The sequence below is a fragment of the Oncorhynchus tshawytscha genome, unplaced genomic scaffold (assembly GCF_018296145.1).
Source record: "Oncorhynchus tshawytscha isolate Ot180627B unplaced genomic scaffold, Otsh_v2.0 Un_contig_2444_pilon_pilon, whole genome shotgun sequence".
NCBI classification, from domain to species: domain Eukaryota; kingdom Metazoa; phylum Chordata; class Actinopteri; order Salmoniformes; family Salmonidae; genus Oncorhynchus; species Oncorhynchus tshawytscha.
In genome coordinates this window covers 10,001-26,885 of record NW_024609526.1, presented here as the reverse complement: position 1 = coordinate 26,885, position 16,885 = coordinate 10,001, and the positions used below count along the sequence as shown (strand labels likewise).

Genomic DNA, 16,885 nt, shown 5'->3' with positions numbered 1-16,885 from the left:
TAGGGAGAGGAGAGGAGAGGGTGGCTGATGGTCTCTTTATGAGAGGAGAGGAGAGGGTGGCTGATGGTCTCTTTATGAGGAGAGGAGAGGGTGGCTGATGGTCCTTTATGAGAGAGAGTGGCTGATGGTCTCTTTATGAGGGAGAGGAGGGGAGAGGGTGGCTGATGGTCTCTTTATGAGGGGAGTGGAGAGGAGAGGGTGGCTGATGGACTCTTTATGAGGGGAGAGGAGAGGGTGGCTGATGGACTCTTTTTATGAGGAAGATGGGAGGGAGGAGGGGAGGGAGGAGACAGTGTCTGATGGTCTATTTTTGTGCGGCAGAAGGAAGCGAGGGAGGTAGGAAGGGAGGAGGGGAGGGAGGAGTGTGTGTCTGATGGTCTATTTTTGTGCGGCAGAAGGGAGGAGGGGAGGGAGGAAGGTAGGAGAGGGTATCTGATGGTCTCTTTATGATGGGAGAGGAGAGGGAGGGAGGTAGGAGAGGAGAGGGTGTCTGGAACTAAGAGAATGTTGCTCAGTAGTCATTCTCATATTCCTGTTCCTGTCCTCCTTGAGTTAGAACCAGAACAGAGGAGACAGACAGAGACACAGAGAAACACCTTACGTCAGTACAGATACCAGACCACATAACACCAACGTGGACCCACTAGTGGTTGTGCTAGTCAGTATCTCTGACTCAGACTGCTGTGTTATGGCAGCTGCTCATCAGAGCTCTGAAAGCAGACAGGCACAAACATAGTGCTGTCATCTTTATTTCTCTTTCTTAATGTAAGAAAATGTGATAAAGATGTACAACAGTGAAATGAGAGTCACACAGGATACATGGTTGTACATCCAGTGTACTTACAGTAACTCAGACAGCGAATGGGTCCGGGTCATGGGTCAGGGTCAGACATGCACAAGATACAGTGTAGTAACTCAGACAGCGAATGGGTCCGGGTCAGACATGCACAAGTTGTGGTGAAACATTCTAGGTCAAAGTGCACCACACATCGCTGTGAGAGGCACTCCCATCTTAAAGTGATTCAACCACATGTGTAACCACATCTGTGGGAATGAACCAATTGTTCAATGTCAAATAATACCCTGCCTGAATTCAATCCAAACAGCTATAGCATAATGGTCTACGTGTTAATATCCTTTTAGGTTAGCAGTGAAGTAATAACCAGTCAAAAGCAGGCCCAAAGGGGGCTCTCAAGGGTCTAAGGCACTGCATCTCAGTGCAAGAGGCGTCACTACAGTCCCTGGTTTGAATCCAGGCTGTGTCACATCTGGGTGTGATTTAGGAGTCCCATAGGGCGGGTTTGGCAAAGGGGTAGGCCGTCATTTATAAATAAGAATTTGTTCTGAACTGACTTGCCTAGTTAAATAAAATAAACTTAGGACACGGTCACTCATATTAAACATTCATAGTGTGTATAAAATGAGTCACGAGAACATACGGCATAACATTTCAGCTCTAAAATACCTTATGAAATTTATAGGGACAATTACAATGTCAATCTCTGTACGATTTACCAGTCCCAGTTAGTTAGTCACTGAGGACAATTGTTTAAAGTCATGTCCTGAAATGATCTGCAATAAACATCGTCAAGCGTCTTTCATTTCATCTAATGAAAATAACACTAACTAACCACTGGGTCCCTTCAAAATACTGAGTCAAAACATCAGCTGACTGGAAGGACAGGACTCTCCTGCAACGGACCGTGAAGAGAAGGCTTTAGATCTGACACACACAGCACTTACTGTTACTCTCTCTTTCTACATTTCTGTTTTGATTGAATTCAGGAATAATATACACTGAGTGTACAAACATTAAGAACAGCTGCTCTTTCCATGACACAGACTGACCATGTGAATCCAGGTGAAAGATATGATCCCTTACTGATGTCACTTTGTTAAATCCACTTCAAAATCAGTGTAGATGAAGGGGAGGAGACGGGTTAAATAAGGATTTTTAAGCCTTGAGACAATTGAGACGTTTTGTATATATGTGTGTCCTTCAGAGGGTGAATGGGAAAGACATTTAAGTGCCTTTGAACGGGGTAACTTGCCACAACTGTGGGAAACAATGGAGTTAACATGGGCCAGCATCCCTGTGGAACGCTTTCGACACCTTGTAGTGTCCATGCCCTGACGAATTGAGGCTGTTCTGAGGGCAAAATCAATATTAGGAAGGTGTTCTTAATGTTTTGTGCACTCAGTGCATAACCGTACACAGTATCCATCAGATTTACTGTGGTATAAAACCCAGTTCCTCCTAGTAATCTCAGTCCTACAGTATCCAGAACTTATAGATAGGGATATCTATGTGTTCTGATGGCGGTTACCTCCAACGTTGTAGCCCAAACAGGAGTTCTGGTCGCAGTACCCAGCAGCACCAGCAGGGCCCGTGGATCCAGGGGTGCCTGGTCGCCCTGGGGTACCCTGGCTGCCTGGTCTACCGGCGGGGCCTTGGCTGCCTGTACGCCCCTCCCCTAGAAGACCTGTGGAGGCAAGATACACAGTTAGTAACAGGACCTACAAGGGGACAAATTACACACCAAAAACCAGTCTGTTGCTACGGCCGACCATGTAGAGAAACTGTAGAGATAAAATAATGAAAACTATGTTTTATGAATCGTCCCCCTTGTTACTTCTGCAATGACGAAGTAGGATGTAAAATAGTCAGTTGAGTGGCCAGACTGCAGGCAGTGTGTATATATATGTGTGGGTTCCCTCAGAATAATGCCCTGAACCAAGATCAGACAGTTATTATCCTACTTCTGTTGAAGTTACCACTACAGAAGCCTGTCCTTCAGCCCAGTTCAGTTTGACTACAGCAGTCCAGTCCCAGTCCAGTTTGACTACAGCAGCCCAGTTTGACTACAGCAGCCCAGTTTGACTACAGCAGTCCAGTCCCAGCCCAGTTTGACTACAGCAGTCCAGTCCCAGTCCAGTATGACTACAGCAGTCCAGTCCCAGACCAGTTTGACTACAGCAGTCTAGTCCCAGTCCAGCAGTTGTTTGACTACAGCAGTCCAGTCCCAGTCCAGTTTGACTACAGCAGTCCAGTCCCAGCCCAGTTTGACTACAGCAGTCCCAGTTTGACTACAGCAGTCCAGTCCCAGCCCAGTTTGACTACAGCAGTCCAGTCCCAGTCCAGTTTGACTACAGCAGTCCAGTCCCAGCCCAGTTTGACTACAGCAGTCCAGTCCCAGCCCAGTTTGACTACAGCAGTCCAGTCCCAGTTTGACTACAGCAGTCCAGTCCCAGTCCAGTTTGACTACAGCAGTCCAGTCCCAGTCCAGTTTGACTACAGCAGCCCAGTTTGACTACAGCAGCCCAGTTCCAGTCCAGTTTGACTACAGCAGTCCAGTCCCAGTCAGTTTGACTCAGCAGCCCAGTTTGACTACAGCAGTCCAGTCCCAGTCTAGTTTGACTACAGCAGTCCCAGACCAGTGACTACAGCAGTCCAGTCCCAGTCTAGTTTGACTACAGCAGCCCAGTTTGACTACAGCAGTCCAGTCCCAGTCCTACAGTTCTAGTTTGACTACAGCAGCCCAGTTTGACTACAGCAGTCCAGTCCCAGTCCAGTTTGACTACAGTCCAGCCCAGTTTGACTAAGCAGTCAGTCTAGTTTGACTACAGCAGTCCAGTCCCAGTCCAGTTTGACTACAGCAGTCCAGTCCCAGTCCAGTTTGACTACAGCAGTCCAGTCCCAGCCCAGTTTGACTACAGAAGCCCAGTTTGACTACAGAAGCCCAGTCAGTCCCAGTCCAGTTTGACTACAGTCCAGTCCCAGTCCAGTTTGACTACAGCAGTCCAGTCCCAGTCCAGTTTGACTACAGCAGTCCAGTTTGACTACAGCAGCCCAGTTTGACTACAGCAGTCCAGTCCCAGCCCAGTTTGACTACAGCAGTCCAGTCCCAGTCCAGTTTGACTACAGCAGTCCAGTCCCAGTCCAGTTTGACTACAGCAGCCCAGTTTGACTACAGCAGTCCAGTTTGACTACAGCAGTCCAGTTCCAGTCCAGTTTGACTACAGCAGTCCAGTCCCAGTCCAGTTTGACTACAGCAGCCCAGTTTGACTACAGCAGTCCAGTCCCAGTCTAGTTTGACTACAGCAGTCCCAGACCAGTTTGACTACAGCAGTCCAGTCCCAGTCTAGTTTGACTACAGCAGTCCAGATTGACTACAGCAGTCCAGTCCCAGTCTAGTTTGACTACAGCAGTCTAGTTTGACTACAGCAGCCCAGTTTGACTACAGCAGTCCAGTCCCAGTCCAGTTTGACTACAGCAGTCCAGTCCCAGTCCAGTTTGACTACAGCAGCCCAGTTTGACTACAGCAGTCCAGTCCCAGTCTAGTTTGACTACAGCAGTCCAGTCCCAGCCCCAGTTTGACTACAGCAGTCCAGTCCCAGTCCAGTTTGACTACAGCAGTCCAGTCCCAGTCCAGTTTGACTACAGCAGTCCAGTTTGACTACAGCAGTCCAGTCCCAGTCCAGTTTGACTACAGCAGTCCAGTCCCAGTTTGACTACAGCAGTCCAGTCCCAGTCCCTACAGCAGTCTAGTTTGACTACAGCAGTCCAGTCCCAGTCCAGTTTGACTACAGCAGTCCAGTCCCAGTCCAGTTTGACTACAGCAGTCCAGCCCAGTCAGTCTCAGCCCCAGTTTGACTACAGAAGCCCAGTCCCAGCCCAGTTTGACTACATAAGCCCAGTTTGACTACAGAAGCCCAGTCCCAGTCCAGTTTGACAACAGAAGCCCAGTCTCAGCCCCAGTTTGACTACAGAAGCCCAGTCCCAGCCCAGTTTGACTACAGAAGCCCAGTTTGACTACAGAAGCCCAGTCCCAGCCCAGTTTGACTACAGAAGCCCAGTCCCAGTCCAGTTTGACTACAGAAGCCCAGTTTTTGACTACAGAAGCCCAGTTTGACTACAGAAGCCCAACCCCAGTCCCAGTCCAGTTTGACTACAGAAGCCCAGTTTGACTACAGAAGCCCAGTCCCAGTCCAGTTTGACTACAGAAGCCCAGTTTGACTACAGAAGCCCAGCCCCAGTCCCAGTTTAACTACAGAAGCCCAGTTTAACTACAGAAGCCCAGTCCCAGTCCCAGTTTAACTACAGAAGCCCAGTTTAACTACAGAAGCCCAGTCCCAGTCCCAGTTTAACTACAGAAGCCCAGCCCCAGTCCCAGTTTAACTACAGAAGCCCAGTCCCAGTTCCATCCATGAACACACATTCCAATGTCTGCTGACATGGCAACAATCTGAGGCGTTGTGGTGCTCAGTGAGATATGAGTGGAATCCTCATCTACAGAGTTCTGTTCTTCTGGATCTAAAAATATCCTCCCTGATTTCCATTCCAGTAGTAAAACCCCATGCCAGGAACCACAGTCTCCTGATGTTTCATCGTGAACTTTCAGACACGTTGTTTTGTCATTTATATATTTCAGAGTCGAGAATCGATTAAACAACAATCAGATGCATTGTCCTGTATTGGTTTTCTGATTTAAAAAATTGTAGTGTACAAAGAAGAATCAATACAAAGGGTTTGTTTCTCCCAAAAATATTGTCCAAACATCTGTTCGACATTATAGACAGCAATCCAAGACAGATCAACTTTAAATCCAAAACACATGAGGATTTTTCTGATGTTATTAAAAGTTTCAAACGTTGTTTTCTTTACAGAAAATCCCTAGTAAGAGGAATTTCACTGCAGTCACAGTGTGGTCTGAATACACAAGAGTTCTCAATCAACAAAATAGTGGGGCCTTTGATTGACATGTTTTCATTAAAGTGTGTCAGCCGTTAGTGTCCCATGAAACCCAACCTGTCCTAGAAACACCTCTCATTATAGTGTTGGATTGTCTGTATAAGCTGGTAGTGAATGGGATGCATATCCACACATGTATTATCTGGGATTTCTAAATGCTGGAGGGAGGATTGTGGAGGGAAGATGAGTGGGGGGGGTGAGGGGAGGATGACGAGGAGAAGTAAGATGGAAGGTGAGGGGGATGAAGGGAGGATGAGAGGAGAAGTAAGGTGGAAGGTGAGGGGGTGAGGGAGGATGACGAGGAGAAGTAAGATGGAAGGTGAGGGGGTGAAGGGAGGATGACGAGGAGAAGTAAGATGGAAGGTGAGGGGGGTGAAGGGAGGATGACGAGGAGAAGTAAGGTGGAAGGTGAGGGGGGTGAGGGGAGGATGACGAGGAGAAGTAAGATGGAAGGTGAGGGGGTGAAGGGAGGATGACGAGGAGAAGTAAGATGGAAGGTGAGGGGGGTGAAGGAGGATGACGAGGAGAAGTAAGATGGAAGGTGAGGGGGGTGAAGGGAGGATGACGAGGAGAAGTAAGGTGGAAGGTGAGGGGGTGAAGTGAGGATGACGAGGAGAAGTAAGATGGAAGGTGAGGGGGGTGAAGGGAGGATGACGAGAGAAGTAAGATGGAAGGTGAGGGGGTGAAGGGAGGATGAAGGGAGGATGACGAGGAGAAGTAAGGTGGAAGGTGAGGGGGGTGAAGGGAGGATGACGAGGAGAAGTAAGATGGAAGGTGAGGGGGGTGAAGGGAGGATGACGAGGAGAAGAAGTGGAAGGTGGAAGGTGAGGGGGTAAGGTGGAAGGTGAGGGGGTGAAGGGAGGATGACGAGGAGAAGTAAGATGGAAGGTGAGGGGGTGAAGGGAGGATGACGAGGAGAAGTAAGATGGAAGGTGAGGGGGTGAAGGGAGGATGACGAGGAGAAGTAAGATGGAAGGTGAGGGGGGTGAAGGGAGGATGACGAGGAGAAGTAAGGTGGAAGGTGAGGGGGTGAAGAGGATGAGAGGAGAAGTAAGATGGAAGGTGAGGGGGGTGAAGGGAGGATGATGACGAGAAGTAAGGTGGAAGGTGAGGGAGGGGGTGAAGGGAGGATGACGAGGAGAAGTAAGATGGAAGGTGAGGGGGTGAAGGGAGGATGACGAGGAGAAGTAAGATGGAAGGTGAGGGGGGATGAAGGGAGGATGAGGGAGAAGTAAGATGGAAGGTGGGGGGTGGGGGAGGATGACGAGGAGAAGTAAGGTGGAAGGTGAGGGGGGTGAAGGGAGGATGACGAGGAGAAGTAAGATGGAAGGTGAGGGGGGTGAAGGGAGGATGACGAGGAGAAGTAAGATGGAAGGTGAAGGGGGTGAAGGGAGGATGATGAGGAGAAGTAAGGTGGAAGGTGAGGGGGTGAAGGGAGGATGACGAGGAGAAGTAAGATGGAAGGTGAGGGGGAAGAAGGAGGATGGATGAGGAGAAGTAAGATGGAAGGTGAAGGGGGTGAAGGGAGGATGACGAGGAGAAGTAAGATGGAAGGTGAGGGGGTGAAGGGAGGAAGGTGATGAAGGGAGGATGAGGAGAAGTAAGATGGAAGAGGGGGATGAAGGGAGGATAAGATGATGAAGATGAGGGGGGTGGGGATGAAGGGAGGATGAGGAGAAGTAAGATGAGGGGGGGTGAAGGGAGGATGACGAGGAGAAGTAAGATGGAAGGTGGGGGTTTATTAGTATAAACTGTCTCCACATACTACATGTGGGGGGGGAGGATGACGAGGGAGAAGTAAGGTGGAAGGTGAGGGGGGGATTAGAAGGGAGGATGACGAGGAGAAGTAAGATGGAAAGTGAGGGGGTTTAAACTGTCTCTACATGAAGGGAGGATGACGAGGAGAAGTAAGATGGAAGGTGAGAGGGGGGTGAAGGGAGGATGATGAGGAGGAGTGGTGGAAGGTGAGGGGGGTGAAGGGAGGATGACGAGGAGAAGTAAGATGGAAGATGAGTTCTCACATTCTCCTAGGATGAAACTGGAGGATGAGGAGAAGTAAGATGGAAGGTGGGGGGTGAAGGGAAGGATGAGGAGAAGTAAGATGGAAGGTGAGGGGGTGAAGGGAGGATGAGGAGAAGTAAGATGGAAGGTGAGGGGGATGAAGGGAGGATCTAGTCAGACTGTGAGGAGAAGTAAGATGGAAGGTGAGGGGGATGAAGGGAGGGGATGAGGAGAAGTAAGATGGAAGAGACTGTGAGGGGGTGAAGGGAGGATGAGGAGAAGTAAGATGGAAGGTGAGGGGGGATGAGGGTCTTCATCTAGTCAGTACAGATGGAAGATGAGGGGGTGAAGGGAGGATGACATGTCTGAGTAGAAGTAAGTGTACACAGTGGTCTTCATAGTATACTGTCCTCTACTATGTCTGGTCATGTGATTAGTATAAACTGTCTCTACATACTGTCCTCCTCTACATGTTTATTAGTATAAACTGTCTCCACATACTGTCCTACATGGTCTTCATCTAGTGGATTAGTATAAACTGTTCATCTACATACTGCATGTGGATTATCTAAACTGTCTCTACATACTGCATGTCTGGTTAGTATAAACTGTCTCTACATACTACATGTGGATTAGTTTAAACTGTCTCTACATACTACATGTGGATTAGTATAAACTGTCTCTACATACTACATGTGGATTAGTATAAACTGTCTCTACATACTGCATGTGGATTAGTATAAACTGTCTCTACATACTGCATGTGGATTAGTATAAACTGTCTCTACATACTACATGTGGATTAGTTTAAACTGTCTCTACATACTACATGTGGATTAGTATACACTCTGATTGTGATTCTGTAAGATGGAAGGATGAGAGGGAGGAGTGTGATGGGAGGAGAAGAGAGGAGTGATGAAAGGATGTAAGGGTCCTTACCTGGTGGTCCTGGGGGACCTCTGGGGCCCTGTGTCCCCACACCTTGACTCCCCTCTCCCCCTTCTCTCCTGGGAGACCTGAGGACAGACGACACACACAGTACATATGACCTTGACCTTAACAGAAAGTCACCATGTCCTCATGCAACTGTCTCACATTCTGGTCTTCATAGTTCCTCTCTGATACCCAGTACACTGGTCTTCATCTAGTCAGACTGTCCTCTACTATGTCTGGTCTTCATCTAGTCAGACTGTCCTCCTCTACTATGTCTGGTCTTCATCTAGTCAGTCTGTCTTCTACTACTGTCCCTCTACTATGTCTGGTCTTCATCTAGTCAGACTGTCCTCTCTACTATGTCTGGTCTTCATCTAGTCAGACTGTCCTCCTCTACTATGTCTGGTCTTCATCTAGTCAGACTGTCCTCTCTACTATGTCTGGTCTTCATCTAGTCAGACTGTCCTCTACTATGTCTGGTCTTCATCTAGTCAGACTGTCCTCTACTATGTCTGGTCTTCATCTATCAGTCTCTACTATGTCTGGTCTTCATCTAGTCAGACTGTCCTCTACTATGTCTGGTCTTCATCTAGTCAGACTGTCTGGTCTTCATCTAGTCAGACTGTCTACTATGTCTGGTCTTCATCTAGTCAGACTGTCTGGTCTGTCATCTATGTCTGGTCTTCATCTAGTCAGACTGTCCTCTGTCTGGTCTTCATCTAGTCAGACTGTCCTCTACTATGTCTGGTCTTCATCTAGTCAGACTGTCCTCTACTATGTCTGGTCTTCATCTAGTCAGACTGTCCTCTACTATGTCTGGTCTTCATCTAGTCAGACTGTCCTCTACTATGTCTGGTCTTCATCTAGTCAGACTGTCCCTCTACTATGTCTGGTCTTCATCTGTCAGACTGTCCTTCTACTGGTCTTCATCTAGTCAGACTGTCCTCTACTATGTCTGGTCTTCATCTAGTCAGACTGTCCTCTACTATGTCTGGTCTTCATCTAGTCAGACTCAGTCTGTCTTCATCTAGTCAGACTGTCCTCTGGTCTTCATCTACTATCTAGTCTTCATCTAGTGACTATGTCTGGTCTTCATCTTCTGGTCTTCATCTAGTCAGACTGTCCTCCTCTACTATGTCTGGTCTTCATCTGTCAGACTCACTATGTCTGGTCTTCAGTCAGACTGTCTGGTCTTCATCTAGTCAGACTGTCCTCTACTATGTCTGGTCTTCATCTAGTCAGACTGTCCTCCTCTACTATGTCTGGTCTTCATCTAGTCAGACTGTCCTCTACTATGTCTGGTCTTCATCTAGTCAGACTGTCTTCCTCTACTATGCCTGGTCTTCATCTAGTCAGACTGTCCTCCTCTACTATGTCTGGTCTTCAACTAGTCAGACTGTCCTCCTCTACTATGTCTGGTCTTCATCTAGTCACTGTCCTCTACTATGTCTGGTCTTCATCTAGTCAGATTGTCCTCTACTATGTCTGGTCTTCATCTAGTCAGACTGTCCTCCTCTACTATGTCTGGTCTTCATCTAGTCAGACTGTCCTCCTCTACTATGTCTGGTCTTCATCTAGTCAGACTGTCCTCCTCTACTATGTCTGGTCTTCATCTAGTCACTGTCCTCTACTATGTCTGGTCTTCATCTAGTCAGATTGTCCTCTACTATGTCTGGTCTTCATCTAGTCAGACTGTCCTCTACTATGCCTGGTCTTCATCTAGTCAGACTGTCCTCTACTATGTCTGGTCTTCATCTAGTCAGACTGTCCTCTACTATGTCTGGTCTTCATCTAGTCAGACTGTCCTCTACTATGTCTGGTCTTCATCTACTATGCTGGTCTTCATCTAGTCAGACTGTCCTCCTCTACTATGTCTGGTCTTCATCTAGTCAGACTGTCCTCCTCTACTATGTCTGGTCTTCATCTAGTCAGACTGTCCTCTACTATGTCTGGTCTTCATCTAGTCAGACTGTCCTCCTCTACTATGTCTGGTCTTCATCTAGTCAGACTGTCCTCCTCTACTATGTCTGGTCTTCATCTAGTCAGACTGTCCTCTACTATGTCTGGTCTTCATCTCGTCAGACTGTCCTCTACTATGTCTGGTCTTCATCTAGTCAGACTGTCCTCCTCTACTATGTCTGGTCTTCATCTAGTCAGACTGTCCTCTACTATGTCTGGTCTTCATCTAGTCAGACTGTCCTCTACTATGTCTGGTCTTCATCTAGTCAGACTGTCCTCATCTACTATGTCTGGTCTTCATCTAGTCAGACTGTCCTCCTCTACTATGTCTGGTCTTCATCTAGTCAGTCTGTCCTCTACTATGTCTGGTCTTCATCTAGTCAGACTGTCCTCCTCTACTATGTCTGGTCTTCATCTAGTCAGACTGTCCTCATCTACTATGTCTGGTCTTCATCTAGTCAGACTGTCCTCTACTATGTCTGGTCTTCATCTAGTCAGACTGTCCTCTACTATGTCTGGTCTTCATCTAGTCAGACTGTCCTCTACTATGTCTGGTCTTCATCTAGTCAGACTGTCCTCCTCTACTATGTCTGGTCTTCATCTAGTCAGACTGTCCTCCTCTACTATGTCTGGTCTTCATCTAGTCAGACTGTCTTCCTCTACTATGCCTGGTCTTCATCTAGTCAGACTGTCCTCTACTATGTCTGGTCTTCATCTCGTCAGACTGTCCTCTACTATGTCTGGTCTTCATCTAGTCAGACTGTCCTCTACTATGTCTGGTCTTCATCTAGTCAGACTGTCCTCTACTATGTCTGGTCTTCATCTAGTCAGACTGTCCTCCTCTACTATGTCTGGTCTTCATCTAGTCAGACTGTCCTCCTCTACTATGTCTGGTCTTCATCTAGTCAGACTGTCCTCCTCTACTATGTCTGGTCTTCATCTAGTCAGACTGTCCTCCTCTACTATGTCTGGTCTTCATCTAGTCAGACTGTCCTCTACTATGTCTGGTCTTCATCTAGTCAGACTGTCCTCTACTATGTCTGGTCTTCATCTAGTCAGACTGTCCTCTACTATGTCTGGTCTTCATCTAGTCAGACTGTCTTCTCTATGTCTGGTCTTCATCTGTCAGACTGTCCTCTACTATGTCTGGTCTTCATCTAGTCAGACTGTCCTCTCTACTATGTCTGGTCTTCATCTAGTCAGACTGTCCTCTGGTCTTCATCTACTATGTCTGGTCTTCATCTAGTCAGACTGTCCTCTACTATGTCTGGTCTTCATCTAGTCAGACTGTCCTCCTCTACTATGTCTGGTCTTCATCTAGTCAGACTGTCCTCCTCTACTATGTCTGGTCTTCATCTAGTCAGACTGTCCTCCTCTACTATGTCTGGTCTTCATCTAGTCAGACTGTCCTCCTCTACTATGTCTGGTCTTCATCTAGTCAGACTGTCCTCCTCTACTATGTCTGGTCTTCATCTAGTCAGACTGTCCTCCTCTACTATGTCTGGTCTTCATCTAGTCAGACTGTCCTCTACTATGTCTGGTCTTCATCTAGTCAGACTGTCCTCTACTATGTCTGGTCTTCATCTAGTCAGACTGTCCTCTACTATGTCTGGTCTTCATCTAGTCAGACTGTCCTCTACTATGTCTGGTCTTCATCTAGTCAGACTGTCCTCCTCTACTATGTCTGGTCTTCATCTAGTCAGACTGTCCTCCTCTACTATGTCTGGTCTTCATCTAGTCAGACTGTCCTCTACTATGTCTGGTATTCATCTAGTCAGACTGTCCTCCTCTACTATGTCTGGTCTTCATCTAGTCAGACTGTCCTCCTCTACTATGCCTGGTCTTCATCTAGTCAGACTGTCCTCCTGTACTATGCCCTGCCAATCATTGCATTAAGTGCTCAATAAGCCAGTACTTTTTCCTCTGGTGGCTGTGCCCAACCTAGTCCATTAGCATGCCTTGGTTTCCCTGCTGTACCATCCCCTGCCAAGCTGAAACTCCTGCTCTAGCAAGTCCTGCCAAGCTGAGTCAGAGGAGTGGTGGTTAATGGTGCTGTTTAACACCAGGCTGACACTCTGTTAGTGGTGCTGTTTAACACCAGGCTGACACTCTGTTAATGGTGCTGTTTAACACCAGGCTGACACTCTGTTAATGGTGCTGTTTAACACCAGGCTGACACTCTGTTAATGGTGCTGTTTAACACCAGGCTGACACTGTTAATGGTGCTGTTTAACACCAGGCTGACACTCTGTTAATGGTGCTGTTTAACACCAGGCTGACACTCTGTTAATGGTGCTGTTTAACACCAGGCTTACACCCTGTTAATGGTGCTGTTTAACACCAGGCTGACACCCTGTTAATGGTGCTGTTTAACACCAGGCTGACACTCTGTTAATGGTGCTGTTTAACACCAGGCTGACACTGTTAATGGTGCTGTTTAACACCAGGCTGACACTGTTAATGGTGCTGTTTAACACCAGGCTGACACTCTGTTAATGGTGCTGTTTAACACCAGGCTGACACCCTGTTAATGGTGCTGTTTAACACCAGGCTGACACTGTTAATGGTGCTGTTTAACACCAGGCTGACACCCTGTTAATGGTGCTGTTTAACACCAGGCTGACACCCTGTTAATGGTGCTGTTTAACACCAGGCTTACACCCTGTTAATGGTGCTGTTTAACACCAGGCTGACACCTGTTAATGGTGCTGTTTAACACCAGGCTGACACTCTGTTAATGGTGCTGTTTAACACCAGGCTGACACTGTTAATGGTGCTGTTTAACACCAGGCTGACACTGTTAATGGTGCTGTTTAACACCAGGCTGACACTGTTAATGGTGCTGTTTAACACCAGGCTGACACTGTTAATGGTGCTGTTTAACACCAGGCTGACACTCTGTTAGTGGTGCTGTTTAACACCAGGCTGACACCCTGTTAATGGTGCTGTTTAACACCAGGCTGACACTCTGTTAGTGGTGCTGTTACCAACAGAGTAATATATAGTCATATATGTATGTAATATTCTTTCATATTCCTGTTTGTGTGTAATATTCTGTCATATTCCTGTTTGTTCCTTGCGATATGTCTGTTGTTTTTATGGACATGATTCTTCTGCAAAACCAATCCCCCCCCCCCCCGGGGAACGATAAAGCTTTCTACCACTACCATCTGTAACTATGTTTCATAGATTTGAATGCTTCAGACCTGTCAGTCATATCTCTAGCTATGAGGATGTTTCAGATTGGTCAGTCATATCTCTAGCTATGAGGATGTTTCAGACTGGTCAGTCATATCTCTAGCTATGAGGATGTTTCAGATTGGTCAGTCATTTCTCAAGCTATGAGGATGTTTCAGACTGGTCAGTCATATCTCTAGCTATGAGGATGTTTCAGACTGGTCAGTCATATCTCTAGCTATGAGGATGTTTCAGACCGGTCAGTCATATCTCTAGCTATGAGGATGTTTCAGACCGGTCAGTCATATCTCTAGCTATGAGGATGTTTCAGACCGGTCAGTCAATATCTCTAGCTATGAGGATGTTTCAGACCTGTCAGTCATATCTCTAGCTATGAGGATGTTTCAGATTGTTCAGTCATATCTCTAGCTATGAGGATGTTTCAGACCTGTCAGTCAAATCTCTAGCTATGAGAATGTTTCTGGCTCTGTTGGTCATATCTCTAGTTTCTGGCTCTGTTGGTCATATCTCTAGCTATGAGGATGTTTCTGGCTCTGTTGGTCTGGGCAGGAGGGGAGGATCATATCTCTAGCTATGAGGATGTTTGACTTACAGTAGTGAGTCCAGACTGGTCAGTCATATCTCTAGCTATGAGGATGTTTCAGACTGGTCCCCCAGTCAAACTCACAACCCTATCTCTAGCTATGAGGATGTTTCAGACCGGTCAGTCATATCTCTAGCTATGAGGATGTTTCAGACCGGTCAGTCAATATCTCTAGCTATGAGGATGTTTCAGACCTGTCAGTCATATCTCTAGCTATGAGGATGTTTCAGATTGTTCAGTCATATCTCTAGCTATGAGGATGTTTCTGGCTCTGTTGGTCTGGGCAGGAGGGGAGGATCAATCCAACCCAGGATGTGTTTCTTCCATCAACAGTTTTAATGACAGACCAGGGACACTATAGCTCATGAAAAGACAACTAGGAAAGTTTTTAAAAATGTGTTTTACATTTCTGTCATTTACCAGACACACTTATCCTGAGTGACTTACAGTAGTGAGTCCATACTTTTTTCTGGTCTCCCATGGGAATCAAACTCACAACCCTGGCGTTGGAAGTGTTATCCTCTACCAACTGGTCCCCCATGGGAATCAAACTCACAACCCTGGCGTTGGAAGTGTTATCCTCTACCAACTGGTCCCCTACCAACTGGTTCAGGCCAATCAAACTCACAACCCTGGTGTTGGAAGTGTCATCCTCTACCAACTGGTTCAGGCCAGGGAATCAAACTCACAACCCTGGTGTTGGAAGTGTTATCCTCTACCAACTGGTTCAGGCCAGGGAATCAAACTCACAACCCTGGCGTTGGAAGTGTTATCCTCTACCAACTGGTCCCCAAACTCACAACCCTGGGAATCAAACTCACAACCCTGGCGTTGGCCAAATCAAACTCACAACCCTGTGTTATCATCTCTACCAACTGGTTCAGGCCAGGGAATCAAACTCACAACCCTGGCGTTGGAAGTGTTATCCTCTACCAACTGGTCCCCCATTCAGGGAATCAAACTCACAACCCTGGTGTTGGAAGTGTCATCCTCTACCAACTGGTTCAGGCCAGGGAATCAAACTCACAACCCTGGTGTTGGAAGTGTCATCCTCTACCAACTGGTTCAGGCCAGGGAATCAAACTCACAACCCTGGTGTTGGAAGTGTCATCCTCTACCAACACTGTAGCCACGTTAGGCGTGGCTCACAACCCTGTGTGAATGGGAAGGCCAGGGAATCAAACTCACAACCCTGAAGTTTAAGGTGTGGATATAGAGCAAGGTAATATACTGGTTTGTTATGGCCATCCAATGGCTTCTAATGAAGCAATAAGGCATGAGGAAGTGTAGTATATGGCCAATATACCACGGCTAAGGGCTGTTCTTTAGCACGACACAACGTGGAGTGCCTGGACACAGCCCTTAGCCGTGGTATATTGGCCATATATCACAAACCCCCGAGGTGCCTTCTTGCTATTATAAACTGGTTATCAACATAGTTAGAGCAGTAAAAAAAATGTTTTTGTCATACCCGTGGTATGTGGTCTGATATATCACGTCTGTCATCCAATCAGCATTCAGGGATCGATCCACCCAGTTTATAATGATGTATAAATATTGTACTGTACCTCTCTCCCCGGTTTATAATGATGTATAAATACTGTACTGTACCTCTCTCCCCCGGTCGTCCATCCTGTCCGTTGGTCCCAGGGAACCCTGGTCTGCCTGTGGGGCCCCCCTCTCCCTGTGGCCCTGGCAGACCCCTGCGACCGGGCTCTCCTGGAGGTCCCGGTACTGTCCTCACAGACACTGACTGGCTGGGGATCTGGTTCAGGATGGAGCTGTAGCGAGACAGGTGACCTGAGGGAGGAAGAGAGGAGGGGAGGGGACGGAGAGGTTTGGGGGTGAGTCGGATGAGAGATTGTTGTAGAGAACAGTATGTATGGACAAAAATATCTAGAGAGAGAGAAAAAAGCTGGGTTGAGAACTCACTCTGAATCAGTTGCTCACACACTTGGCGTGCTAAGGCCCTGACGGTAGCTTGAGACTGCAGGTCTCCCTACAAAACAAACAAAAAGCACTGGATTGACACAGCTCCACGTTCACACACACACACACACACACACACACACACACACACACACACACACACACACACACACACACACACACACACACACACACACACACACACACAGAGAGAAACACTCCCAGGGGGCATGTTTAATGAACTAGTCTGTGTGTGTGTGTGTGTGTGTGTGTGTGTGTGTGTGTGTGTGTGTGTGTGTGTGTGTGTGTGTGTGTGTGTGTGTGTGTGTGTGTGTGTGTGTGTGAGTGAGTGGGTGTTTAATAACTCCACTCCACCTCTAACTCGGAGGCTGGGGGCCTTTTGTGTTGAAGTCTCCCAACAATCCAAGAGACTGACCAGAAAATAACACAGACCTTTAATCTTACGAAGCAAAGAGGTTTTGATCCAAGGCTATTTAACATGAACACAACATCCCCCTAAAAGGCTTGAA

The 16,885-nt window shown here is 47.3% G+C and overlaps 1 protein-coding gene across 1 annotated transcript in view; it reads right to left on the bottom strand.

Annotated features, from left to right (window-relative positions):
• Window positions 1-14: 14 nt before the first annotated feature.
• The window catches only part of LOC121845023 (collagen alpha-1(XIV) chain-like), a 24,261-nt gene continuing 7,390 nt past the window's right edge, over window positions 15-16,885 (bottom strand). Inside the window, exons 4-8 of the mRNA XM_042315720.1 lie at window positions 16,359-16,425; window positions 16,038-16,226; window positions 8,693-8,769; window positions 2,328-2,483; window positions 15-546 (exon numbers count right to left, since the gene is read on the bottom strand). Coding sequence (XP_042171654.1) covers window positions 2,475-2,483; window positions 8,693-8,769; window positions 16,038-16,226; window positions 16,359-16,425 — 342 coding nt within the window. The 3' untranslated portion in view covers window positions 15-546; window positions 2,328-2,474. The remainder of the gene's footprint in view (window positions 547-2,327; window positions 2,484-8,692; window positions 8,770-16,037; window positions 16,227-16,358; window positions 16,426-16,885) is intronic.